The sequence below is a fragment of the Apiospora marii genome (assembly GCF_038362585.1).
Source record: "Apiospora marii strain CBS 49790 chromosome Unknown utg000003l_segment0_segment0, whole genome shotgun sequence".
NCBI lineage: Eukaryota > Fungi > Ascomycota > Sordariomycetes > Amphisphaeriales > Apiosporaceae > Apiospora > Apiospora marii.
This window is the reverse complement of record NW_027117374.1, coordinates 37,280-64,238: the sequence shown is the minus strand read 5'-3', so window position 1 is coordinate 64,238 and position 26,959 is coordinate 37,280. Positions and strand designations below refer to the sequence as shown.

The 26,959-nt window shown below is 53.1% G+C and overlaps 11 protein-coding genes across 11 annotated transcripts; 4 read left to right on the top strand and 7 right to left on the bottom strand.

Moving 5' to 3' along the window:
• Positions 1-45: 45 nt before the first annotated feature.
• On the top strand, positions 46-2,025 carry PG985_003474 (HET-domain-containing protein; the record flags this gene model as incomplete). Its single annotated transcript, XM_066823243.1, has 3 exons — positions 46-535; positions 618-689; positions 902-2,025. The coding sequence occupies 3 exons, from the start codon at positions 46-48 to the stop codon at positions 2,023-2,025; spliced, it is 1,686 nt and encodes a 561-aa protein (XP_066686403.1).
• Positions 2,026-2,834: 809 nt separating this feature from the next.
• PG985_003473 (uncharacterized protein) lies at positions 2,835-3,056 on the bottom strand (the record flags this gene model as incomplete). Its single annotated transcript, XM_066823242.1, has 1 exon — positions 2,835-3,056. One exon carries the CDS (start codon positions 3,054-3,056, stop codon positions 2,835-2,837), a length of 222 nt encoding a protein of 73 aa, XP_066686402.1.
• A 395-nt stretch (positions 3,057-3,451) lies between these two features.
• On the bottom strand, positions 3,452-4,127 carry PG985_003472 (uncharacterized protein; the record flags this gene model as incomplete). Its single annotated transcript, XM_066823241.1, has 3 exons — positions 3,452-3,636; positions 3,725-3,767; positions 3,831-4,127. 3 exons carry the CDS (start codon positions 4,125-4,127, stop codon positions 3,452-3,454), a joined length of 525 nt encoding a protein of 174 aa, XP_066686401.1.
• Positions 4,128-5,350: 1,223 nt separating this feature from the next.
• Positions 5,351-6,053, top strand: PG985_003471 (uncharacterized protein; the record flags this gene model as incomplete). The annotated part of the gene is made up of 2 exons (XM_066823240.1): positions 5,351-5,824; positions 5,910-6,053. The coding sequence occupies 2 exons, from the start codon at positions 5,351-5,353 to the stop codon at positions 6,051-6,053; spliced, it is 618 nt and encodes a 205-aa protein (XP_066686400.1).
• Positions 6,054-6,994: 941 nt separating this feature from the next.
• PG985_003470 (uncharacterized protein) lies at positions 6,995-7,256 on the top strand (the record flags this gene model as incomplete). Its single annotated transcript, XM_066823239.1, has 2 exons — positions 6,995-7,072; positions 7,131-7,256. The coding sequence occupies 2 exons, from the start codon at positions 6,995-6,997 to the stop codon at positions 7,254-7,256; spliced, it is 204 nt and encodes a 67-aa protein (XP_066686399.1).
• Positions 7,257-7,718: 462 nt separating this feature from the next.
• PG985_003469 (uncharacterized protein) lies at positions 7,719-8,858 on the bottom strand (the record flags this gene model as incomplete). Its single annotated transcript, XM_066823238.1, has 1 exon — positions 7,719-8,858. One exon carries the CDS (start codon positions 8,856-8,858, stop codon positions 7,719-7,721), a length of 1,140 nt encoding a protein of 379 aa, XP_066686398.1.
• Positions 8,859-9,806: 948 nt separating this feature from the next.
• PG985_003468 (uncharacterized protein) lies at positions 9,807-12,101 on the bottom strand (the record flags this gene model as incomplete). The annotated part of the gene is made up of 1 exon (XM_066823237.1): positions 9,807-12,101. The coding sequence occupies one exon, from the start codon at positions 12,099-12,101 to the stop codon at positions 9,807-9,809; it is 2,295 nt and encodes a 764-aa protein (XP_066686397.1).
• A 474-nt stretch (positions 12,102-12,575) lies between these two features.
• Positions 12,576-13,658, top strand: PG985_003467 (uncharacterized protein; the record flags this gene model as incomplete). Its single annotated transcript, XM_066823236.1, has 1 exon — positions 12,576-13,658. The coding sequence occupies one exon, from the start codon at positions 12,576-12,578 to the stop codon at positions 13,656-13,658; it is 1,083 nt and encodes a 360-aa protein (XP_066686396.1).
• A 171-nt stretch (positions 13,659-13,829) lies between these two features.
• PG985_003466 (uncharacterized protein) lies at positions 13,830-14,484 on the bottom strand (the record flags this gene model as incomplete). The annotated part of the gene is made up of 3 exons (XM_066823235.1): positions 13,830-13,951; positions 14,014-14,214; positions 14,283-14,484. The coding sequence occupies 3 exons, from the start codon at positions 14,482-14,484 to the stop codon at positions 13,830-13,832; spliced, it is 525 nt and encodes a 174-aa protein (XP_066686395.1).
• A 273-nt stretch (positions 14,485-14,757) lies between these two features.
• On the bottom strand, positions 14,758-21,487 carry PG985_003465 (uncharacterized protein; the record flags this gene model as incomplete). Its single annotated transcript, XM_066823234.1, has 6 exons — positions 14,758-15,036; positions 15,500-15,678; positions 15,753-15,810; positions 16,378-20,599; positions 20,678-21,174; positions 21,227-21,487. The coding sequence occupies 6 exons, from the start codon at positions 21,485-21,487 to the stop codon at positions 14,758-14,760; spliced, it is 5,496 nt and encodes a 1,831-aa protein (XP_066686394.1).
• Positions 21,488-22,233: 746 nt separating this feature from the next.
• PG985_003464 (uncharacterized protein) lies at positions 22,234-25,425 on the bottom strand (the record flags this gene model as incomplete). Its single annotated transcript, XM_066823233.1, has 1 exon — positions 22,234-25,425. One exon carries the CDS (start codon positions 25,423-25,425, stop codon positions 22,234-22,236), a length of 3,192 nt encoding a protein of 1,063 aa, XP_066686393.1.
• Positions 25,426-26,959: the final 1,534 nt, after the last annotated feature.

The window sequence follows — 26,959 nt, the reverse complement described above, 5'->3', positions numbered from 1 at the left end:
ACAGACCAGCTGGGTACCTTTGCTTCGCCAGCAGAGTTCCCATAGATGGCCCCGCGATATCATCATCAGCCCCTCGCCTCAGAGGACACGATCCGGCTCCTCGACCTGCTGCCAGCTTGGCGACTGGACGCACACGTGCGATGCCGGATCCGGCAGGTGCGCCTGGAAGATGCCTACGACAAGTACGAGGCCCTGTCTTACGTCTGGGGCGCCAAGGAGGGCAGTGTCCCGATCGCTTGCAACGGGGGCGAGCTGCTCATCACGCCCAACTGCCATGATGCTATCGTTGAGCTGCGGTGCAAGTTCCGCGTCCGTACACTCTGGATCGATTCCATCTGTATCGACCAGAATGATGCCGCTGGCAGTGCTCAGGAGCGCAATCACCAAATCAAGCTTATGGGCCGGATCTACAAGTACGCCTCGGTTGTAGTGGTCTGGCTAGGTTCGGAAGCCATCCCAATCATTCCCGAAGCTCGCAGTTTCGCCTGGACCCTTCGTATGAGTTTACCAACCCTGAGGTCGAATCATTACGATCGTGAGTCTCTTATACCAACCTGAATGGTCGTCCATTGATGATATCCTCAGCAATATTAATGAGTTTGTAAAACATTACATAGGTGATCGTTTGACAGCGTACGTTGAGGAGTATGGTATTTGTAAACGACTGGATGAGAATCCATGGTTTAGACGTGTGTGGACTGTTCAGGTTCTGAGCCCATCTTCTATCAGCCATCGTTTCCTTAGATGATCGTTTCCATCCTAAGTTGCAAGGAGAGCCACCTACTTACCCTTGGGATTACCCCTCTCGGTGACCATGTTGCTCTTATAGCATCATCCGCTGATATGTGTCAGGAGTTTGCCGTTGCCCGGCGTTGTGTCTTTATCTCTAGACAGTCACTAGTCACTTGGGAGGACCTACACGCGATGTTGCTTCTTTCAACCCAGTATGATGCAGACTCTGCAGAATACCGCAATATTCACTTCCGAATGATGTCACGACTCCACATCCGGGACTCGGATGATCCCTCCAAGGAATGGATACACATACGGTTCCTGCGATTCGCGGCAAACCTAGAGTCGTCCCTTCTACACGACAAGATTTACGGATTGTATGCCGTTTTCAGAAAGATGGGCATCCAGTTGCCCGACCCGGACTACGGTCGGCGCATCCATAGTGTCTTGGAGGACTTCACAAGATCATTCGTCCTGCAGAAGAGAAAAATAAACCTCATCACCTCGGAGCGCGCCGCCCACGAACTTCCCGAGATACCGTCCTGGGTTGCTCCCCTTCTGGTGCCCCGTGTCATCCCGGTTTCCTCTCCTGACACGATGGGCTTTATCCACCAAAAGATGGGAGCCAGTGGTCGCTCACAAATGTATGTATCCAGCGAGAAGGCAAGATCGCGGTTGATAGCAAAAGGTCGCAGAGTTGGCACCATCCGGATGAGGATGGGCTGTCGATTCGACCAGAAAGCCGAAATGGCCGACATGAAAAGCCACCGCCTGTTTCTGTACGCGTGTCACGAGTTCTGTTCCGCGGTTTCTTTGGACGACGCCGAGATATGGGACTCTATTGACCCCCGGGACTCGCTCCAGGAAAACCGTGACCAGGCCCGCATCTGGCACGACATCATGCTTTACCCGAACTGCCGCCTCGTCTCGCCCGAGACGATCGAACGACATTCGGGGCTCGGCGACCAGGACGACCCGAAAAGTGTGGTGTACGAGTACATACGCAACGGGCAAATTCCCGACGCGGAGCTGGCAAGAAAGGTCCAAACTCAGCTCAACTGGACGGCGAACTGGGCCTTCGTCCAAACAGAGACCGGCCACATTGGTAGAGCCTACCGCACCTGCGAGAAGGGCGATGAGGTCTGGCTTTTGGCTGGTTCGGATAATCCTGTCATCCTCAGGCCGGCGGGTCGCGGGTTTCGCTATATCGCGCCTGGCTACTTCCGCGCCTTGATGCACGGCAGGTTTTGGCCGGATGACGAAAAAGTTCTAGAAATATTGACCTTGGTGTGAACGGCTCGCGATGAATGTTTGCATGCTCCGGGGTATGTGGTTCACGAAACCAAAAACCGGTAGTCTTCTCAGCGGAACACAGATTGCCGTTTTATCCCATTGATGGTGGAAGCGATGCTCCCGCCAGATTATGATGTACTGTACATAACACGAATCACTTAGTGCTATTGGCGCAATGCTTATTCCATTATTAGTTTGATATCCCATTGAATAGACTAGTCTATGGAATACTCACTAGTAGTACTACACCATATTAAGCAGAACTATCGCCATCAAGGGGATTAATCCTTTTACCACTTGGCCCGGCCATCTTTTTCCCAATCAACTCCTTTTCTTCCACGTTCGCAGGGTGAAACAGCCACAACATGGGTTGCTTGTAGCCACAGACGACACGCCCGTAGAAGTTGCGTAGCTCTGGAGGACAGCCATCTTTTGTTGTGGCTGACCTTCCCGCGGGCGAAGCTACGGTTACCCCTGAAGCTACCGCAGGTTGCAGTTCGACCCTAGGTACGTCGTTACGCACACGCTCTACCTAACCGCACTTTCCTTTTGGGTCAGTGACCTCTTGGAGAAATGACCCGCAGGAGCTGTTACTGCGAGGTTGGTGTATTTGCATCAAATTGGGAGCTTGTGGTCGGTGCGGGCGGAAACTTCCGGGGTACCCACTGATTCAATCCTTCGATGCTTCAGCGCGGCACGAGGTTAAAACGACTTCACCTGTCCTTGCTATTCAATCATGACAACTTGAAATGCACTCTTTTCCCTTCACTCTGCGCGCAATTACTTGCCGAAGAAACAGTTCCGAAACATTAAAGTTTCCGTTGTTCATGGTTCAATAAATTTCCGGTCGGGTTGCCGAAGATGCCGTTCCACAGGTTTCCAAATCTGCCACCCGAGATCCGCGCCCAGATCTTGGGAGACGCGTTGCCACCTTGCTGGGCAAAATCGAAACGCATACGGCCAGGGCTCTGAACATCGTCGAGCTCCACGTCAAAGAAATTACCCCGGACGAGTCCGACAATGACGGGCATGACTTCGATTCGTCATAGCCCTCGTCCGTCATGGGGGTTCCAAGCGTGACATCAGAGAATGCAATCAAAAGTGCAACCGCTTGATGTGATGAATTTGAATTGCATTAATCAGCCAAGTCGTCTTTCCACATGTATAAGTCCTTGATGCAGTACCAAGTCATGAAAGTATCCTAAAAATGACCCAACAACCATGACGCTTTATCTCCTGTTGGCGGTCTGTGCGGACCAGCCACTAAGTACGGAAATCTTTGGCTTTAGATAGAAATTACCCCATTATCCTTTCCCCACACTTGACGATCTTTTGGAAGTGACAGATACCATTGCATTTCCAAACCTCTTGAATCGTGCCAAGTATTTGGCTATGTAACCTTGCCTTTGCCCCTTGCCCCCGTGCTCTAGTAAGGTTTACAATCGGCGCCTTTCCACGTCTTGATGTAGTAGGACTTGACTTCTTGGTCTCGCTGGGCGAAGGAGTTGCAGTATGCTCCGTCGATCACCCGCTGCGCATAGGGGAGAAAGGCTTCGGCGAACCCGTTCGATCGCTTGGGGCAATCGGCCTTGGGGTACATGTACATGACGGCTGGCGGGATGAACTGGGTCAGTCATGCGTGGGAGAAGACCCCGCTCTCGATCAAGGGGCCAGTGTGTATGAAAAAGCAAGTACTTACCGCTCACGCCCTTCTGCAGCGTGAGGCCTTTCAATGAGGCTTTCTACACAGCGCACGTATGTCAGTAAGGGAATGAGTGGCTCGGGGGTCTTGGTTGGGCTCGTACCGAGTTGACATTGACACAGCGGTCGGTCGCGCCGGCCTCGAGTGGCCAGTTTTGGATCTCGGTTCTCGTGGGGTTCCCCGAGCACGTATTGGACTTGAAGATCTTGAGGGTGTAAGCATTGTTGCATGTCGCCGCCCGGGCCTCGAGCCTGTTGTCGATGTTGCTGTTGCCACTGTTGTTGCCTTCGATGAAAGTTTCAGGGGAGTCGGCCAGGGAGAGAGCACCGCCTTCGGTGGGGAGTGAGTGCACAAGGCTGAGGAGCCCGGCTGGGACGATGGCGAACGATGAGAAACGCATTTTTTGTGATGGGATGGATCGAGATAGACTGCTCTCTGAAGGTATTTTGGGATATGCTGATAGGACTTTGCTGCTATACGAGATGTAAAGGACGGATAGACCACGGGAGCCTTGAAGAGATGAAGCTCTTTTCAACTCGTGCATGTCGTACACGACTACGTCAAGCAGAATACAGCGTCTACCACTTTTCGGATACTATTGCCGCTTTCACGGCACCATGAGCTCACACAAAGGGGTGGCGAGTATACCATATAGGGAACCCAGTAAGCATCCGTGATCCACGGACAACGCAGAAGCGCATAGTGGCCATTCCCTATGGCCATTGCCAAGCCAGGCGGGGGATCGCGGTTCTAATTTCGTGGAGCGCTTGGAAGCATACAATATCCATATGGCTATACTGTTGCGGTGATGCCGTCTTTCCAGGCTTACTATTCACTGCGTATGCGCCACACCTTGATTTGTGGTCGAAGTCTCTCGGCCCGCTTCCCATTCTCCATAAATGTCATCACGTTAGCTTACAGGATGGGTCTCTCCTCTCTCCTCGACCCGCTTCGGTGTTCTGCTTCGGGCTCCACCTCCGGGCTCCTCTTCGGGGATTCTAGGCCAACGCGGCATTACTACATAGTCGCACGCTAGTTCGTCTGCACTTCTGGCGACTAGCAAGAGACAGCTGGCAGCACCGTGGCTTGGACGCTTGTCCCTGATTTTAGCGGGTTGGCCAGCTGTCCTCGGGAACGGGGCGCAAAGAGTAAGCGACTACTCTAGAAAACCACTACTTTGGCATAAACATGTTTCAATTGGCACAAAGGACTGGGGTAAGGTAAGCCGGCCGGACTCTGTATGCCATGAGTTCTAAATATAGCAGCATTCGGCGGGTGTCCACTTCCAGCGGCCCTGCCAATCTGGCGAAATGGGCGACCAACTACGTGATACCGGGCATAGACTTTTTGGCAATGGGCATCTAGACAATGGATTATGACAGCTGTGAGGACGTCGACTAGTAAGCATGCTGCTTGGTGTTGGCAGCCCGCGCGACTCCAAGGCGACACCGAGTTTGGCTGTCGCGAGGTATAAGAGGCCGCAACTCAGCAGTTCTCTTGTCGAAAAAAGAAAGAACCATCCTCCTCATCACCATCACTCTGCTCCTCAATCCATCAATCTTTTCAAAACAACCGATTTGTCATTCAACGCTTCACAGCCTGTTCTTCATCACCTTCATCAAGATGCAGATCACCGCCGTAGCCGCTCTCCTGAGCCTCGCCGCCACCGGCCTCGCCGCCCCCACCGCTCCTTCGGCAGGTGAAGGCGGCGCCGCCCTTGGCCTCCGAGCCAGCGACATCGCCGCCCCTTCCGAGGCCGCCGCCGCGCCCGAGGTCGTCGACTTTGACCTGGAAGATGGCGACGTCGACGGCGACGAGGAAGAGGAGGACGACAACGACAGCGAGGACCTCCTCTCGGGCACCACGCCCGCCGTCGAGAAGCGCAAGTTCAACGGCGGCTGGTGCGGCATCCACATGAAGATTGTCGAAGGCGACTACCACCAGGCCGACGTGACCGTCAAGGACGCCTCGGGCAACACCATCCGCAGCCGCCACAAGAAGGTCGCCAGGAACAAGAACCTCCACTTCAAGTTCAACAAGGGCCTGCCGGGCAAGGACGCCCTCCAGGTTGATATCGGAGGCGTTGTCGGCAGCATAGTAAGTCTATTTGTCCCCTTCTCCTCCTTTCGTCTTTCCTCTTTTCGGGCATGGACAGACTTGGAACTAACCACCGCTCTACTAGGCCCGCGTCCAGTACAAGGACCAGGACTTCAACACGGGCTTCGCCAACACGCAGAACGCCAACTGCAAGGTGGGCAAGTGGGACATCCCTTGGGTCTACAAGGACCGCTCCGTCGTCAACCTCGACTGCGGCTTCTCTTGCTAGACGAGGGGCTTGGATGGGTCTGGGGCCGGGCGTCTTTTCTTTCCCCTTGGTTGAAAAGGCAATCGCTCCGTGTCCTCGCAGTTTGAGACACATTTTTCTAGATTCCCTTCCTTGAGAGGGAGTCGACTGTACATATTTGCCCTAGCGGCGCTTTCCACGCACATACAACGTCTCCACGTTATCCACTTCATATACTACAATTGATACAATCTGCACCAATCATAAAGGACCGTCATAGCCTTGGCTTACAGCTGCATTGCCCGCATAGAGACTTTTCCTACAGCTGCGCTGCCCGCGTGACCAATGCTTACGGCTGCACTGCTCGTGTAACCAGTTGATCTGTATACCAAAGGCGCTCCACTTCCCCCATGACAACGACCAGTACAGTCAGCATAGGCAGTGTCAATTCAACTTCTCATTCCTTGGCTCCCCGCATTGCGCGTGCAACACAGTCAGAATCTGCTGCCGTCAGGAGATCGGCACTATAGAATTCCCAACTCGAGCAGCAAAGTGGCCCATGACTGCTCACTGCTTCTTGGCCTAAGCCACCAAAACGGTACGGGCTTGGTAGCCTAGGAAGTACTCTGCGAATCGCAAACGTAAAAGAAAGCCTCTCATTGGCTTGGCGCTGTTGTAATATTTCCTAAAGACTGGCACTTTGTCAACATGTTGTGTGATTGGATGGCAGGCGCCAAGAATGTGACGACATAATGCAGTATACACGAAGGTCTCTCGAATAACCATCACCTCTGTGACCAGAGAAGGACCTAGTTAGGCCTCAGCTCAACAGTAAACTGGTAGTATAAGTAAGGGGTGTTTCCCATAGGATTTTCGACATAACAGTTCTATCATCACCAGCATCCGCACAACTCTCTCACATACTCTCATCTCGATTACTCTTACCAAGTCACGAACCCCTTTTCCAGAACCCAAAACCAAAGATGAAGGCCTTCACCACCATCATGACCCTCGCGACCGTCCTGTCCGGTTTCGCCGTGGGCGCACCATCTACTCCTCAGGTCAGCCGGTTCCCCCGAGACCTCCCAGTCTAATAAACTAACGGGTGTCGCTACTTAGGCAGCATCGGAGGCCCTGGTCAACCGCCAGGTGACGTGCGAGACGACGGCGTGCAGCAGCGACACCTTCTGCTTCAGCAACCGCTGCGCCAACGGTTGCGTCAATGGTTTCTGCTCGCACCCTTAGGAGGTTACACACAAATGCTCTCAGGGCTAAAGGGAATCGATCGGCTTCTCTTTGCGCGTCCGCGAGGGCACTCTTGGGCTCCAGTCGATATGTCGGCTGTTTCGTCTCGTTTCGTTTCTTGGTCACTCGTTATTGCCATGGATGTGTTGCATAGGTATTGAATGTTACGATTGACTACCTACAAGCGTCGGCGCCTCTAAATTTCATTCTGTGATGTAGTACACAAATAAGTGTCCGAACTTGACATGCATGCTATTAAACATCATTTGTTTCAGATTTGACCGGTGGATGCGAAGACCATCAGACTTCCCTAAGAGTATGTAATGACCGCGGACGGTACCGACTTTTGTCAACCACAGCGATACGATACAACACGACAGTGAGCCTACTACATCTTGTACATCAATCTTCATCACAATCAGTCAGAGCACCTCATCTGTCGTTATGTTAGTCTCCCTCCTATCAGAAATGGGGATGTTTCGTCGCAGTATTACCAGACTCAGCGTTGGCGGTCCCGTCGTCGCCTTCGGGTCCGTCGATCTTGAGTTCGACAATGTCCAGACACTTGGCCGTGCGCTTCTCGACCTCCCCCACCAAGTTGCACGACCTCGACGCGAGGATCTCGAGGTAAAACACCGTCCGCGGCGGTTGCAGGATGGCGGGGAAGAAACAGCTGCACCAATACAAATCGACCTCGTCCTCCCCGGCCGGCTGCATGCTCCGGGTCTCCAGCTCCCTCAAGTAGGTGAGCCGGAAGCCGGCTTCGCGTTCTCCCGGCAGGGGCCCCCAGAGATCGCCCAAGGTGGAGCCGAACAGCACCTGCGGGTCCCCGCCCAAACGCCGCGTGGAGTCGTCTTTGACGTCGACGAAGACGATGTTGCGAAGCTGGCCCTTCACCGCCTCGGGAAACCGCGAGGTCACGTGATGGCGCGGGACTTCGTGCTCGTGCAGAGGCGAGTGTTTCTTCTTCCGGGAGCGCCGGCCGAGCGCTTCGGGCTTCTGGTCATGGGTCATCTGGTAGACGCAGACGTCCATCTGCGGGTCTTCGACAAACAGGCCGGCGTAAGCCCCCCTGCGGTTGCCCCAGTCGGCGACGTGTTCCGCCTTGTCGCGGGTGGAGGCGTCGTAGCTGAGCAGGAACCGGTCCGTCGTCGCGTTGAAGTAGACACATCCGCTCGGCGAACACGTCTCGTCTGCGAGCCTCCACAGGGCGCCCTGGGCCGTTTCCCCGGACAGAGTCAGCGCGTAGTGGTACCAGTACCGTTCGCGGTTGGTCCAGCTCTGGCCTTGGGATCCGATGCCCTTCCCCCACCGAACCTTGGAGGTGCGCGCCAGCCAGTCGTTACAGCTTATCAGCTCTCGGGAGGGCTGCCGAGGCGGCAGCCGGTGAACGGGGACGCATATGTCGTAGAATGATTTGGCGACGGCTCGGGCTTCCAAGCTGACAGAAAAGAGCGGGCTGATGTTGTTCTTGGTCGGTAAGATGCGGAAGGTCCACCGATGAAGGAAGAAAAGACGTTCGACGGCCTCTTCCTCAAGAGCGTCTTTCCAAACGTGATTGCGAATTTCGGGTGGTAGTTGGCGAAATCGGAAGAATGCCATCCTCGCAATTCAAGAAAGCCAATTGGAGTGGTAGAGCATTGCAGTTGCGGGTTACAGGAAGGAATGGCGCCCGGGGTGGCCTTTATGCAGGGGGAGGAGAACGGGATGAAGCTGTAGTAACCTAATGGCAGTGTCTATGTGATGGGAGGTCCCCGCGCTGGCGCGTGGCCGAATGGCTAAGGTTCGTCCCAAACCCTTAATGCATCATGACAGTATCCGTGCCTGCAACACGAATCGCTATGACATGTGATGCTGTGCCTGGAAGCAAGTGGCTCGGTGCAGCCGACCATACACGAGGCGGTCAAATCGTGAAGGAGAGAAATAAAAAGTAGGGTAAAGGGAAACAGGATCGAGGAAAAGGGGTGAAGAAGATCTCCCCAAAAAGCAAAAAAGAAAGGTCGATGTTATCTCAGTATCTGAGATGCATCGGGAATTGAGCCCGATGCGGGGGTCGAACCCGCAGCCTTGAGATTAAGAGTCTCACGCTCTACCGATTGAGCTAACCAGGCAGAGTTGTTATTGATTGCAAGTTGCTCTATGGGGTCTTATGATTGCTAGAAGTGTTGGTTGGATTGGATGGGCTTATGGATGAACGAAGAAAAGGGGTAGGTGTCGCTGGACACACTGACCGACCGGCGGGTGACCGTAAGCGACTGGAGCGGACTCCTTTCGGACTACGATGGACAATTCCATATTCCTGGCAGTTATGTAGAAGAATCCCCCAACTCGCCTCTATTGTGTTCTCGTACATCATCATGACCAAGCGGATCAATTTGCACCATCCGTAGGGGTGGAAACCTGCTATGATAGAACAGCAGACTCATCAATTAGCTTCAAGCATGTATATGCCCAAGGCACCCAGAAGACGCATCATACGCTCATAAACCATTCATAACGCCATGGCTGTTTTGATTCTAATTATTTTATATACATAACAAGCATATGCGATCAGCCCAGATTGAACTCGGACGACTGGTTCATCACCTCCTTCATCTTCATCTTCATGCGCCTTGCCGCATCCTCGTCGGCCTGCCCACTGACATCCATGCCCTCGGGCGCCGTCACCTCATCCCTCCTGCTATCGCTCTTATCACCACCACTCTCACCATTCTTCCGCTTCTTCGACGCCGCCCCGCCCTTGACCACCCGCCTCGACGGCCCGCCGCCAATACCGCCCGGCGCCTCCCGCAGACCGAAGCTCTTGGCCGTGTGACCCAGGTGCAGCTGCGTAATGTCAAAGTACTTGCGCTCGTCCTTGACGTGCGTGGCGTAGGCCCGGATGTAGGACCGGAACCCCTGCCGGGCCGCGTCGAGCAGCTTCGCCCCGTGCTTCTCGTCCAGCAGGCGCTGCTCGATGTGCAGCTGCAGCGCCTCGGCGCGCTTCATGGCCGACTTGTCGCTGTCGAGCACGGGCGCCTCGGGGTCCGTGGCCGACCGCTTGGGCAGCATAATCGGGGTGATGAAGCTCTTTTGGATGACGGACTCGGACGATTGGCCCGTCATGGAGGCTTGCAGATGGGCGAGGTAGCCTTCCTCTGTGCCAGGTTGCAGGAACAGCACGGCTTTACCAGGGCGTCCGGCACGCGCGGTTCGTCCGATACGATGCACGTGATCTTCGACAGCGAACGCCGGGTCGTATTCGATGACCAGATCTACCGTGGGGACATCGAGACCACGGGACGCAATATCGGTGGTGATGAGCACACAAGGATTCGTCTCGTCGTGGAAAGCCTTCAATGTGGCGGTTCGGATGGGTTGTTGAAGGGAGCCGTGCAGCTTGAACAGGGCGATCTTGTGGTTGGCGGGTGAGGTAATGTAGGCAGCTTCTGCGACGGTGCCCGCAGTCTTGGACGAGTCGTTCGCGTTAGGCGGGGCAGAGCGCAGAAGTTCAAAGTGGAAGTCGACCGAGTCGGCGCAGGAGATGAAGATGATGGCCTTCATCACGGAGCCCTTCCGGGCAAAAGTCGACTTGAGAAGCGCCAGAAGCGTGATCAGTCGCGGCTTGGCGGCGGCGATGATGTAGGTCTGCTTCAGTTGAGCCGGCGCCGAAAACACGGCCTCGTTGGTCTCGGCGGCATCGGGATCCGACTTGGACGCCGTGACGTGCACAGCGTCTTGTAACGAGATCTTGCCCAGTCGCTGGGCAGTCATCTTCATGGTGGCCGAGCAGAGCACCGTGACGCGGCGCTGCGGCAGCTTGTTCAAGAGCACTCCCTCCTCGTTCCTCGTCTTCAGGCCCTCGGCTCGGATCTTGCCGACAATCATCTTCAGCTCCTCCTCGAAACCCATCTCCATCAGCCGGTCGCCTTCGTCCAGTACCAGCCACCGCACCGTGCCGACGTCCAGCACTTTGGTGTGGTCCAGGTGATCCGTCAGACGACCTGGTGTGGCAATCAGGATGTTGACGCCCTTTCGTATCCGCGCCTTCTCCGACTTCTTGCTTTCGCCACCAATGACGGTAGTGCTCACGATCCAGGGGGCGCATCGGAGGAGCTTCTCGAGCACGGTCGCGATCTGCTTGCACAGTTCTCGTGTCGGCGCCAGAATCATGGCAAACAGTCCCGAGTTGCGATGTATCTTGGTTCCCGTGCTGGTGCCATCTTCGTCGTGGCTGAGTGCCATGATCCGTTGTACGATGGGAAGCAGGTAGGCTAATGTCTTTCCGGAACCCGTCTCGGCTTGGAGGAAGGCGTCGCTGTCGCCATTGACGAGCTGGGGTATCGTGTTCTTCTGGATCGACGTCGGGGCTTTCATTTCGAGTTTGGTGGAGAGGTGGTGAGCAATGCGTTTCGACAGGCCCAGCGCCGCAAAGTTCTCGGCCTCGGCCGTCAAGGGCGCATTGGAAGGCTGCGCGGGTTCCGCCTCGGGTTGGGCGTCTTCGAAGACGGTCGTGGCCGTGGGGTTGGAGGTGAAGAGTCGCGAGGTGACCTGGCCCGGGGGCAGGCCGTTCTTCACGTAGGGCGTCTTGTGGCCGGTGTGTGTGCCGTCGCCGCCTGTCCTCTGTCGCTTGTTGGGCCGATCGCCGGCGGGCGTGTCTGCATCGTCGTCGTCGTTGTCTTTTCCGAACTGGCGCTGTCGCTCAAGCGGGGCGCCATTGGCGCCGTTCCAGGATTTGCTGGGTTTTCCTTTTGCGCTGCGCTGGGCGCGCACTCGGTCGCGCCATCTGCCGCCGGTGAATTTGACCTCGCTCTTCAGAGAAGAGTCCCCGAGGTCAAAGTTGAGGAGCATGCCATCGTCCGCCATTTTGTTTTGCTGGTTTTCGATTGGATTGACCGGACGGAGAAGTATGGGAAAGGCGAGATTTGCATTGGAGCGGCAGAATTCTTGCAACTTTTTGGCGGTCAGGCCTGCGCTGGGCCTAGTTCCCAAAAATTCCCCAAAGTGGGGCGGTGCGGTCCCCCAAATCCCCCAGTGCCCCTCCCTCAACCGCAGGCACTCTTATCACTAACACGTTCAGCGCCACTAGCTAACTTCAATGTTGCTGTCTGGCATACTTATGATGATGACCCCAGGACATATTTGCCGATTGGTGCCAGTTCATAAACCTGGGATTCGATGCAAGCTAGGGCACATGACTCCAATTGATAAAGGACAGGACTTGTGGTGATCCTGCAGCCATCTTGCCTACTGGCAGTAATGTAATTACATTCTACGTGGATGCAGAATAGTTGCATATCTAGATACCCATCATATGTGAGCTCGTCTTCAAAATCCGATATGATGATGTTTCTTGGGTCTTTCTCTCGAAGCTTGAAGGTAGTGACATTGTGGTGCTTGCTGAATATCGTAGGATATGGCGGGGTCCATGCAAGCACCGCAATTGCATACGGCTCTTTTGTGAAGTCGGCCACCTACTCCATCGCCAACCAACTTGGCTACTTCGCCGACGAGGGCCTAAACGTGACTTACCATCAAGTCCCCAACTCCTCCTTCGCCTACGATGGGCTCTTCTACGGGACCTACGACATCCTGACGGGCACCATCGACAACGCCATCAACCTCGTCTTCAATGCCAAGGCCGGCCTTACCGTGCTGGGTCAGCTTGACCAGGGCAGCGACATCGTCCTCGCGGCCACCTCTGCCATGGCCACTGTCCAAGACCTGCGCGGCAAGCCCATCATGGTCGACGGGGAATTGAGCGGCTACTCTTATGTCCTGCGCCGCCTGTTGAGCTTTTATGGTCTGCAGTACGGGACCGACTACTCTTTCCAAATTGTCGGTGGCACACCCTTTCGCTACCAAGCCCTGCTACACGGCCATCTGAACAACGGCTCAGTGGTATATGCTACCGTTCTCACCTACCCATACACAGCTTACCTGGCGCGTGAGGCTAATACCAGCGCATCGCCGGCACCGCACGTCCTGGCGCGCGTCTCCGACTTTGTGGCACCGTTCTCGTCGCAAGCACTGACGGTGCGCACTTCCACCGTCACTCACACCAGCAACCCAGCCTACCGCGCGACAGTGAGTTTTGTGCGCGCCATGCTCCGCGCCAACCGGTTGCTGGCCGATCCCGATCCGCAACGCCGAGCTGAGTTACAAGGCGCCATAGCCGCCGAACTTGGGATAGAAGACGAAGCCACTGCCGCACTGGAACTCGCGGCCGCGACGGACGCTGTCACGGGCGAGACGGCGCAGGTGGATTTCCAGGTCAGCGGGGTGGGGCTGTGGAACGTTATTGGCATTCGGGACCGTTTTGGTGGGTTCACGGCTGCGGGTCCCGGGTTTGATTTTGTGGAGGCGCTGCCCGATTTGATTGACTACCGAGTACGAGATGCTGCAAGACATGGGATACAGTAACTAGTAGCGCGATTATTTCATGATTATTTCACATTAGTCACGAACTCAGCCATATGTGTTATTCATGGGGATTGTCAAGTCTCTGCTTCATTTGTTCATTCTGGTAAGTGATAGCTCGTTGGGATACCATGGCGCATCGCCAGTCCTTGGGGTATTGATTCCACCCTGTCACTAAGACAGATCTGCCCAGATTGCCTGAATGCGTTCGTAGTAGCCATAGACCTTTCGGAGAACCTCGTAGTCCTCCTCCTCTACCTCCTCGCGTCCAGCATGGGCAGCCACCTTCTTCGCAACTGGAGAGGAACCGTTAGCACCCGCCGACTCATCACGTTGCATCCAAGAAAGCGTTACTTACGCTCGTAGACGGGGTCATAATATGCACTTCCGGGACCGTCGGGGCCGCGGTCTTCGCCATCGTCACTCATGTCCTCGGTCGGATCTTGCTCTTGCTCTTTGATGTTGCGATCCTTCTTGTCGGACTTGGGAACCTTGGGCATCATGAGATAGCCAATGGTTCGCTTGGCGGGGCGACCGTATCTCATCTCACGCATGGAATCTGCCGACATTAGCATGAATGAGTTCTCCCATATGATGAGACCATTCGGATATGATTAAAGATATTACCCTTGTAACGGCGGAAGTACGGCTTCTTGACCGACCCATGCAGTCCCGCAGTTTTGAACAAGACTCTTGGTCTCTTGCTGTGGACCTTCTTCGACAGCCGGGCTCTCTCGATCCCTTTGGTGGTCTGCGGCTCAGGTGCTCGGCTCACATAGCCTTCACCCTGCTTCGGGTCAGGCGACTGGGCGGGGGCGCTGGATGCCATCTTGGGTTGCTGGATTGCAGATAGGGAATTTAGTTAGTAAAGAATAAAAAACAGACTCGCAGCCTTTTTGAAAGATATTGTTGTATTTGAGAACATACCATGATGCTTGATCGGTGGGTGTTGACGCTGATGGATGGTCACGAGTGGCCTTAGCGCGGTGAGCTGTGTTGTGAGGTTTGAAGATGAGCAGCTCCCACCACCCAAAGGCTTTGAGAATCGGCAAAAGTATCGCTGGGGATTGTTTCGTAGGGGAAAGAGGATGGGCAGGAACAATCAGTAGTGATGGTGCTTGTTCTGCTGAATTGAGAGGAAAGCCTCACCTGCGCTTGAGATGTCTGCGGTGTGCAGGAAGATGAAGACGATCAGAATTTGGGCGTAAGGAGAAAGTACAACAAAAGTTGCTTCGGAAGTGTGACAGGTATCTGAGATGCGGAGGAGGAAGGTGCCGTGTGGATAATCAAGGTCGAATTGAATACTAAAGTAGCCGCCTCGATCTTGAATGGATTGTTCAATTGTTGCTTCTGTGAGATTGCTGCCTTCTGCACGACGTCCCTACCTATAATCGCATATCTTGTGGTAAATGCGTGTCAATTGCAAGGCCCATACCCATCCATCCCAAGAAGCCACCGCCTCTTCACGAGCAGAACTCGCCCTACTGCTCCAAGACGAAGTCCACACAACTCTCGTAGGTCTGCTTGTTCTTGCTCGCCCACCAGTACCACTGAATCACACATTTCCCCGCCACATCACACGCCGAGCTGAGGGTATCAGGTATGGTGACGTTGAAGTCGACTTTCATGATGGTCAGCAAGAGAGGCCAGTAGGACTACACGCAGACGGAGGACTCACTGTCATTACGTGGTGGCCCGGAAGTGGAATCTGGCCAATCTGCCCAGTACCGCAGGGGCTCGCCGATGACTTGGTTGGTGGTCAGGTCGACCACGGACACATTCTTTTCGTGTTTACTGACATTAGCAAGGCAACTCGTCGTTATTGTGGACGTGATAGTACGTACGGCGTAACCAGGATGGTGACCGGCGATGAGGTCAATGTGAAAGTCGATAACGTCGCCCGCTTTCACCGGCTGGACGTTTTCCAGGTTATCCTCGAGTTGATAGCCTCGACACAGGTAGGCGTTGCAGCTGTAGTCCTCGTCCGCCTTCTTCATGGCGTCTTCGATGGGGCTTGTGATATCTGTGGCGTACAGCATAAATCAGACCTGATTATAGCTTGATTGGTGTTGAAATCTCCAATGGGGATGAACTCACCCCTCTCCAGTTGCGTGGTGAGAGCAGTACCGCAACGCTCTCGCTGCGCTGGACCCGTCTGTTTCCGTTCCCTTGTTAGCATTCCGTGAAAGCCATCTGCAAACTCCCATGCAGTGAAGTACTGACCCCGCGTGGAGTTGGAATCTCTACAACCGCGTGGCCCGAGACACCCACGACAGTTAAGAGACTGAATGCTTGGCTAAACGAAGTCCTCATGGCGGAATAGCTTTCTTGTTCTGGTGCACATAGATATGCGAATCGCTAGGAAACCTGAGCAAAGACGTTGAATTTCGATCTAAATACAGTAGAAATAGTGAACCCGTCCCATCCAACTTGCCCAATATGTTGCATCTAGCATGGCGCCAAGACTGAGTAACCTCACTGGTGATTGGCGGATATGCAGCGGGAATAGAGAACTCGCCAAGGTATTTCCTTTTATGGCAGTAACTAGTTTTCCCACCAACGGAGTCCCCTCAAGCCCTGTTTATCAAATGTTACCCACTTCTGACTGTAGTTTCGCTCCCTCCCTCCCTCTTTGATTTCAGATGCCAAATGCCGAAGCGCATCCTGTACGCCTCCTCTGCAAGAAGATCCACCTGCCATTTCAACGAATCTCCAGCCTAACCACTTCCGCATTCTCGCCAATGTCCTCTAGCGATTTGATCCGCTCTACATCCCATCCATACAGCCAGACCTGACCACATCGTTCGTACCACTCATCAACATCATCTGTCCGCTTTCTTAGCATGGCGAGGTTTCCTGCTCCTGCCACCAGGGCCACTAGCAGGTCCTCGCCAACACTGGTGCCTTCCGAAATACCTAGATAGTCTTTTCCAGTGTAAACAAGATGGCAACCGTAGCGATGTAGCCTCTCCATACTCCTGCATACTTCAAGATCATATGTCTTGGACTCTAGCGACCGAGCGTTCCAAGCTGCGACGCGATTTTGGAGATACGACGGAGGGTGTTTCGACATGTCATCGTCAGGGATATCACCGTCTCTTGAGATCTTCGAAGCCAAGAAAGAGCCAAAATAATCTTCTTGTCTTGGTGGTTGACCGTCCCAATTAAGTATTGTAGCAAGTAGAGCCTGTCCGTTCGTCGTCTCCTGGCGGTCCGGGGTTTTGTCTTCATTAGATTTACCAGTAGAAGGGTACAAATCGTATACCCCACGATGCAACCTTGACATTGCTTGAACGACAGGCTTCGCAATGTCAAACGTTTCTTTTTCTTTCGTAATATGCGTGGTGAATACTATACTGTCGAGGATGCATCCTGGAACCTGAAAAACTGTAGACGATGCACTCTTCTGGCCGGTGATGAAGTCCTTGAAGTCAACCGGCCTCGCCCAAGGCGCTGGAATAGTCTGTACCTTTTCTGTAATGTCCACGGCCCAAGACGGAAGATCTTGGAGGCCTGTCGGACTCTTAGGCACAGAGTGCCCCCAATGCCATAGCCAATCGTAGGTATTAATGATCAAGATGTTAGCCTTGACAATGACTTCTTGTAGAGTAATCGTATAGTCAGCCACTATGTAATCTTGTTTCACGAGTCCTAGAGTAGCGAATACTTTGTCTCGTGCATCGCTGCATTCGAACGTTGCCATGGCCGCGAGAGCTTGCGCAAAATCCAGCTTGCCATCATCCCTGAAGGTATCATCATTCATAATGAGTAGATCCGTAGGATGGACCCATTGGTGTTGCCAGGCTATGTAGCCTTGAAGCGCTGCCTTGAACGAGTCCCATGAGCTAGAGAGGCTGCCACACATCACAAGGCCTTTGGATCCGGCCAGAATAACTTCTTGGAAGATCCAAACTCGCTGGAAATATGTTCTTCTGGCCAATGATGTCCAGCCATTCATCACTTCTTCCCTTCTCGGTATGGTGTCAACCGCGTCCAGTACTGTGCCTGAGCGAAACGATGCAATGGACGCCTTGAAGCTAGTATGGTCGGCCTGTTCATATGCGTTAGCCAAGATTGGAATGCTATTGAAAGCAACTTCGGAATTTTTCTCTTCTTTACCCAGCCACATCAGTACCGCTTTGGCAGTGCGGAAAATCTTGTTCATCATGGCCACCTGGCTGCTGCATTCTTTTTTATTCTCTTGATCGATACAAATTGCATCGACCCAAAGCATCCGCGGCTTCTTCTCGTCTCTCAGGATCCTCAAGGCCGCCTTGCAATTCGGCGTTATCAGTAGTCTGTCATGATTGCACTGGACAGGGATAGTCCCTATCTTCCCCTTCCACTCGTACGACAAAGCATCGAATGAGAGGCTGCGGTCATGGAGAAGGTCCACAATATGGAGGTCAAACGAAATGACATCTTCGGTCCTGCCAGGATGGAGCTCGAGGATTCGGATGAATCCTTTTTGAAGAGGTGCATACCGATGCTGCATTCTCCTCGTCAGTTTGTCATGCCCCATCCTCCTGAGTGCTCGCACGTTCCTGCTGCGCAGCGTACCGGCTTGGGACAGAAGGCTCAATGCCGCCTCCTGGCACAGCTCCTTTGCGAACGACACGGGCGTCCGATTGTAGTTATCTTTGATACTGGTGTCTGCACCCATCTCAATAAGTATTTTAACCACCATAGCATGACCATTTTGTACTGCTAGCATCAGCGGTGTCTGGCCGTGGCAGATAACATGGTTTAAATCGGCTCCATGATCGATTAGAAGCTCAACGATCGACTCGTGTCCATTCATTGCAGCCAATGAAAGAGGCGACTGGTTGCCGTATGTCTCCGTCCTCATCTGTACTCCATTCCGTAGCAACGTATTGCAAAGACCCCAGTTCCCGGTCGCGGCCGCCTTGAGGAGTGGCGTCCACCCAAAGAGGTCGGGGCATTCGACGTTTGAGCCTTTTTCAAGTAATAGATCCACAACTTTGTCATGCCCTTTAACCACAGCATACCACAGCGGCGTCCTAAAATATCTGTCTGTATTTTCTTTCCGTGCTCCCAGGTCGATCAGGACACGAACAGCTTCTTCCTTTCCTGACTCTGCGGCATGTGAGATCACCGTTCGGCTGTTGAGGTCTGGTTGATTGATGTCCGCCCCACGATCGATCAACAGTCTGATCATTTCCAGGTTTCCTGAATATGCTGCCCAATAGAGAGCTACTTTGCCTTGGTCATCCATACAGTTGATATTGGCACCGCTGGCAATAAGAATATTGACAGCCTCGACATGTCCTCCTTCAGCAGCGGAAACCAGAGGTATATCTTTGCCGGGTTTCCCGCTACCATTCACTCCGGCCTTGAGTAGTCTTTTGATCTCGGCAGTTAGGCCAAAATAAGCTGCATCTACTAAAGCCTCTGATAAATCTGTCCCAGGGCCCACCTCTTCCTGTAGGACACTGGAAGTCTGGTCAATCGCATTACACATTCTCAAGAAGGATTCGAAAGTATCGTGCATATCCAGTAAGGATTTGACATTCTCATTCTCCCCATCATTGGCCAGAGACAAGGCGGATGTGCCATAACGTGGATCGGAGTATCCAACTTGCGCACCAGTGTTAAGAAGAAGCTCTACCATTTGAAAGTTGCCGGCAATGGTAGCAAACATTAATGGCGTCATCCCATAGGTAGTGCAAGTGTTTGGATTGCCGCCACTTTTTAACAAGGCTTCGGCTACCACTTCATGTCCTTTCTGAGCTGCAGCACAAAGAGGGGTTTGATCGTCCAAATCGCCAATTTCGGTGGACGCTCCGAACCCCAGGAGAGTCTCGACGACTTCGACATGGCCATTTCGTGCGGCCCACCACAAAGCGGTCTCGCCATTGGCATCTCTCTCGTTGGGTTGGCTTCCATATTCCAACAGGTACTCAACCATGTCGCTATAACCGTTCTCTGCAGCTGCTGACAAGGCTCTGCGGCCATCAAAGTTCAACTCGCTTATAGGCAGGTCGCTATCATCCAACAGGCTAGCCAGCTGTGAGACGTTCCCATTCGCTGCAGCTTTTACCAAGGTTGTCACCAGTTGTAATCTTGACTGCTCCAGTCCCTTCTTGCTCACTGCGACACGACTAGTGAGTAGGTTGGCGGTGCTTTTATGGCCGGCTTTCAGGGCCAAATTCTCGGGTCGCAAGCCATGATTATTTTTGGCTGCTGTGTCTGCGCCGTGGTCAATCAAAACCTCCGCCACAGCCTTCCGTCCATTTTGAGCAGCATGGTGTAATGCAGTTCTCCCCTCCTTATCCTTCGGCGTCATGTTCGCACCGCTGGTTATAAGCAAGGAGACAATTTCCTTGTCTCCTCTCTCGGCCGCGAGACTCAGCACGGTCCGGCCGTGGCGGTCCCTCGCTTCAAGGTCTGCCATTCTTTTCACCAGATACCGCACGAACAGTTTATCGTCATGATGTACGGCCCAATAGAGTGGTGTGCGGCCATCGCTATCCTGCACATCTAAGCTGGCTCCATGGCTGACGAGTAGACGGACCGCGTCCCTTTTCCTGCATCTTGCTGCAACCAGTAGGGGTGTTGCCTGATAGTTATCTAATAGCGCGAAGCTGACCTTTTTTTCAAGGAGGAATTGGATTATCTCATTGCACCCCGTGGCCGCAGCCAAGTGCAGCGGGCTCTCTCCCATGTCTCCCACAAGTTGGGGATCAGCGCCGTGCTCCATCAAGATACGAAATACTGCTGTGGAACTGAACAATGCAGCCAGTAATAGAGGAGTTCGTCCCTTACGTATCCCTTCGCCTCCGGCCTTGAAGTTGGCGTCGATATTGTTTCGCAAGAGACTCCGGACTACTGCCTCGGATCTGTTTTCGACTGCAATGTGCAATGGGGTAAGCCCGTTCAGGTTGGAAGCCGCCGGATCCGCACCGCGTTTCAGAAGGTACTCCCTAGAAACGATTAGTGTTGCGTATTCTATCAACATTTGTTCCCCCTAGTACGAATTGGCATCGGTGAGCTGTACGTACACGATAACAGCGTGTCCACGTGCCGCAGCAACATGTAGAGGCATAAAACCTTGGGCATCTATAAGATTGATCTTGGCACCGGAGCTGACGAGAGCTTGCAATGCTTCGAAATTGCCAGAATAGCATGCCATGTGTGTTGGTATACACTGAAGATCGTCGCAATCGTCAACGTCGATGCACGTTCTGCATGATTTGATCAGTGAGACGAGCTCGGGACTGCTTATTTCAGCAGCTGCGTGTAAAAAGCCTCTGCCCCTATCATTTCGACATTCAATATTGGCTCCTAGTTCAGCCAGGAGTTGCACAGACTTCACCTGTCCATTGTAGGCGGCCCACAGCAAAGCTGTATATCCTCCCTCGCTCCTCTCTTCTAGATCAGCACCGGCCGTGACCAACATTGAAATTATGCCGCAGAAGCCTCTAGCAGCAGCCTCGTGCAAAGCAGTGCGCCGGCGACCCTCTTTGACTCGTATCGATATAGTCGACGTTGGCTTTCTCTTGGATCAGTAGTTGAGCCTCCTCCTCATAGCCTTTCCATACAGCCCACACCAGTGCATGTCCCAAGCTAGCATCTCCGTTCAGTGGAGGCTTGTAACCCTTGCTGAACAATCGCTTAGCTGTATGTGAGGAGGCATCTAGGACGTCGGATCTAGGTTCTTGGCGTCGCTCGGGGTTTGGCTGACACGGGGCTTGTTCCTGATGCCGTAAACGTTGTTCCAGGCGCTGCATCTCTCGTTCCTGTTGCCGCACACGCACCTCTCGATGCCGCAATTGTAGGCCCGAATGCCACGACCCTTGGATTCGTCCCATTTTGTACCAGGATAGGATATGTAACGTCGCAGGTCAATCAATGAGACAATTTCAGGCAGTTCAGATGGGAGGCGATAGGATGCTGTGACTCAAACTGATGTCTTGGTGATCGGAAAGAATGAAGTCCCGAGGTGAAGTTTTCCTTGATTGTAAACGACGGTGGGTGGTCAGTCCCACCGACTTTGCCAGCACTTTTACGACGGATGTCTCGGACAGGGACACTAACACCCTTGTACATGTATGTATTGGCCAAGCCACCACCAACCAGCATTGATGGCTCGACGTATCAAACCACAGCAGGGCTTGTTTCTTAGCACCCAGCTGCAGTTTAAAAAAGCCACGGGGGACTGTCTCCTCCAACAAACTGCAAGTCCCTGCCATTATTATCGTTGGAGGCGCAGGAAGCTAACAGATTTCAAGGAATGCTGCTCAGCCACTCAGTTCTCAAAACCCCTTTCTCTCCACCTGCTAATGTATGTCAGCCAATGAGAGCCATCACATCTACCCGTATCCGGGGATCGTATTGGCTAGCTGGATACGAGATGGGCTTGTCCATTCAGCCACAAATTGGCCCAGAACCGGTTTTTACACATGCAGCTGAGGCGGAGTCTACGTCGTGAAACACCACCATCTGCAGGCGTGTGGATGATGCCCTCATTCCTAATCTACTGGCTGAAACTTCGAGATTCACCGTCAGGAATTCTGGTATATGCCCCTCCAATTTTCCCCCTCTACAGCAAACACTCCTAGCCTGCTGAGAGCCTCGGTGTCCTCGCATCCCCCACAATCATCAACAGCAAATCAATGTACTCGACACAGCCTCTGTGCCCTTCCTGATCGGCAAAGGCCCTAGCCCGCTCGAGCTCGTCGGGCGGAAAGCCCGCTGGGCATGCCTGAGTCCACAGGAACTCCAACATAGTGATCCTCCCCTCTTCGGCGGCCCCTTCGAACGCTGTACGACCGCGAACCTTGGATGGGGATTCATGAACGTTTGCTCCATTGTCGAGCAGGAGCTGGGCGATTTTAATGTTGCCACTCTGGGCCGTCACCTGCAATGCAGTGCCTCCGCTTACCAGTGAAGGGGCGGCTCGGGCATCTGCTCCTCTCTGAAGGAGGAACTCGACCATGTCCAGCCTGCCGAGCTTGGATGACAGCTGGAGCGGGGTGTAGAGAATCCCTTGAAGTGCCGGTCGGTTCGCATCAGCACCCCACTCAAGAAGCAGGCCCATCAATTCAATATCCCCGTATTCGATGGCCAACAGAAGCGGTGTCGCCAGAGGATCGGTCCTAGCATAACTGTTAGGGTCGCCGCCTGCCTCGAGTAGACTGCGCACCATGCAATAGCCGCTATTCCCGCGGCTTTCGCGAATGGCGTAGCCTAGTGCGCTCATCCCTATTAACTGTTTCAGGGTCTCTGCCTCCTTATCCATCCGATCTTTGATAAAATCCCCTCGCCCCGAACCAAAAGTATTCCTCCCTCTTTCATCATCTGTATACGTCTTCCTGCAGTTATATGCAATCCCATACACGCCATCGACGAGATCTCTCTCTGCCGTGGTTGTAACGTCCATTTTTGACTGTAGCAGCTGGTTGAATTCCCGATCCTTGCCTTCGCGTACTGCTCTTACAAGGACCATTCTGCCAAATCCCGGTATCCCATCTGGAAATTGTGCTGCAAATGCCATGAGAAGTGTCTCAAATATGTCGCGACTATATTCCAGCGCGAACACAAAAGCCAGTGTATCGCTCACGTTTGCTTTGTGTGCGAGAAGCAGACGAACCATCTCTACATCAGCACATAATGCGGCCAAAGCGAGTGGAGATGTGCTATAGTATGGTGGGACAAAGCAAGGGTCTGCACCTTGCGCCAGGGCCCATTTCAAGGCCGAGATATCGCCCACTAGGATGTCGAACAACAATGGTGAAAGTCCATTCGCAGAAGGTGTTTGATATAGACCTTCGTGCGTAATTGCACGTTGGTTGCTACTGACCCCGAGTTGTTTCAGCCAGTCTAGAACTTCGACATCACCCCATGTTGATGCATAAGTTAACATTCCAGCATATAATGCTCCGTTTCGATCGAGAGAGTAAGCTGTGCTCGGAATATAATCGATGAGAAGATTGAACATCGTTTTGTTTCGAACATATATAACAGCTTCGAGGTGTTCGGGTTTGATCATAACCTGTGTGTGGAAAAGGAGAAAACAAACAATGTCGTAATGGTTTCGCGCAATTGCAGCAGTCAACGCGCTGGATAGGTATTTACCGTTCATCTCTGACGCTGTCCCACAAAGCTTACGGAGATAACGGATATTTGCTGTGAATGCTGCTGCAGTTGCGGCCGCTATGAAACGGCCACCCTTCCCTCCGCCTATTTTGGATAGGGCACCGAGGCTCTCCAGGCGGCTGATCAAGTGCTCGTCTTGACAGTGTATTGCTTCTGATAGAGGAGTAAAGGCTTCCAAGAACGGTAGTTTCATATCCTGAACGAAGCCTCCGAATACTGTTGACATACTTGAAGCTGGCCTATCAACAGTGGCGCCGATTTCAAGCAGATAATTGATTAAACCGTTGTCTCTGCTTCTGATCGCCGCCACGAGAATAGTTTGTAAAGGAGCATAAGGTACCATAGGCAGGATGAACTCCACTAACTTCGAGTTTCCTCTCCAAGCGGCCAGGTGAAGTAAGACCGCCATTTCTTTTTGGTGTCGAGATGTGCAGAGTCCACAATTCTCTGCGCTGCACTTTGAAAAGAAAGTCTTAGTTGCTGAAACAGCCGCTGAGTTCTGAAAGATACGTGCGATATCCGGCATTAGCATCTCAACATATGCGTATAGAGGGTCGCTAGTCGGCCTTAGATCCACTTCCTCTCGTCCTGGATCAGGGAAGTATTGCGGGTGATCCTTAACTTGAATATGTTCAATCACGTCTCTTACAAGCTCCATTTCGATTAACGGGTAGCCCAACAGTAATCTGAGCGTCTCTGGACGTACTCTGGCGCAGTGATTAAGAAGAAGCTGGACCATTGCTTTATCCACCGGCTGCCGCTCGTTGGGCGTTTTTGCATCCGTGAAATCCCATAATGCAGCCTCAAGAGCCCCTTGGAAGTGGGAATACCCTTTCCAGTAAGAATGGTTTGGATCTGCACCAATGTTTAGGAGCATCTGGACAAGTTCGAGGTGTCGCTGTGATGCTGCTGTCTCCAACGGGGTGTATTGTTTCCCTCTTTTAGGTAAAGCGCATTTGATTCTGTTTGGATCAATGGTATATGCGAATCTGCTTCGAGCCATTTGCAACACCATCCTGACAGCTTGGGCATTTCCTGCCTCGACCGCGTGCCGGAAAAGGTTGTCAGCAAGACACATCCCGAAGCTTGGGTGTACTGCCTGGAGCAGGCTCTGTAAGCCTTGCCTCAGGGATTCAGATTGCTTCAGTAGCTGAAACACTGTGCCGTGGTCTGTTGTCCTGGACATTCCCATTCCGTTGGAGTAGCTGTAGGCAATGGCTCTTACTAAAGTGGGTGTATCGTTGCCCAGACCATTACTGTAAATCATAAGGCTGCTTGTCCCGGTATTGTTGATGACCAGAGCAGATAGGTCTTCGAGCATCTGCTGGGAAATTGGATGCATAAATACATCAGCTCCGGGGCCAATTGGGACTTGAGGTGGATTGAGAGCAGACCTTGCTACCAGAACCTGATGGCTGGAGAGCTCCGCAAAGACTTGGGCGTCGCCTGCGAGTCCCCAGTGAGCAAGCAAGTCAGTATTCGTCAAGGCTGTGCTCTGGCTGGGCCGTTCCAGTGTAGTAAGGCCACCTCTTTGAAGCTGCCTTGTCAAGCCCGTGTTGTCGGATTCAACTGCTGCGTATCTCGACCATTCCCCTTTGTGATCTTGAAATTCGACAAAGGCGTGACGGGGTGCTGTAGTGATGCTTGACATGTGTCCGGATTTCTGTAGATGGCGTCTTGCTCTCGCGATCCTGGCTTCATTCAGTGGTAGACCCGATGAAACAATCCGGGCTCGGCGACCTCGAGCGATGACTTTGTCGTATTGCGGAAGCAGAAACGCCCATTCATGTTTCTTCAAGTTTTTCTGCGAGTCCCACCGCCGAAGTTGTGCCTCATATTGTGACAAGCTTCAGGCGACAATAGGTTAGCATATTGATCACTGGAATCTGGGGCAGAGTAGATAGCACTAGCCTAGCACTGAAGGAATGCTCATCTCTCATCACACTGATCACACATCTTCCCTCGTTCTGATGTGCGAGGGGAAGTTTTTGGTTGTGATACAGACCAATGATGGTCTGCTGGTGACGATCCCAGTCTGATTGAGGGATCTTCCTAGTTTCGAGAGGCATGGCGAATTTTCCCGGTCGTAATTTTCAAGTGGGTTGAGGTGCCAGCTATGGAGGCCGATCTGGCGTTGAGGGATTGGCAGCGAGAAAAAGGGGAATTGGCGGTGACGTGGGGTAGCTAGCAACAGGAGCTCAGGCAAACTGTAGCACACCTTGTGGTGGGATTGAAGCGGTCCAGAGCTGCGATGCGGCTAGACGTTGCCTATTGAATTGGGACTGATGAGAAATTATGAAGTTGAGCCAGCCTATATACTTATTGAGCTCAAAATAGAATCAAGGCAGTGTTTGCGACTAGATAGGAACTCTGACATGAGTGAAAAGAGGAAGCCATGGTTCAGCCGCCGTATTTATGTAAAATGCATCCCATAAGACCCAAGAGCTCTTAGCACCAGAACAGCCTGACACTCATGCCGGGCGACAGAAAAGATGGAAAGGCAGAAACGCAGCCCCGCTGCCTTGTCCGATCCTCGCTGATGTGAATCAGGCTGGCATGACAGGTTTTGCCACATCAGATTCGCTATGCAGGTTTTTTCATGCAGGCCATGCGCGGCAGATAGGCAGCCAGGTTTTGTCGCGGGCAGGTTTTGTCACGCAGGTTTTGCCGGCCAATGCGCCTACGCAGAACAAGCCCAGTCAGCAGGTTTTGTCACGACAGGGGGGTCTGCCTGCCTGCCTGCTTGCCTGCCGAGAATTCGGCAAAATCAGAGCCTTGCTGCTTGCCTCAACTCACTGCTGAAAATGGTTCGCGGATACGCCTCCGCCCGAAAGCCAATCACGCATCAAGTCAAATTGATAGATGCAAGGATGGCAATTTCATACCCAAGTCGTCTTTTCACTTCGAGATCAACTGATTGACAATAGATGGCTGCATGCAGGTTCTGTCAATGGGTTCCCCAAAGCCATTGTTCTCCAAACTCCCATTGAAGAATGCTGTTGGGACCTGAACAAAGGGAACCATCAGGTTTTGCGCCTCGGTGACAAAACCTGTCGAAGTGACCTAACCATTGTCAGTGAGGCACCTGGACCAGTGCGATTTCCAATGTTGTCGCATGCGCCTCTGACTTGGGCGATCGAGCTATTTAGAAATTGACGAGGCCAGATTAGCTACAGGTAGTCGTC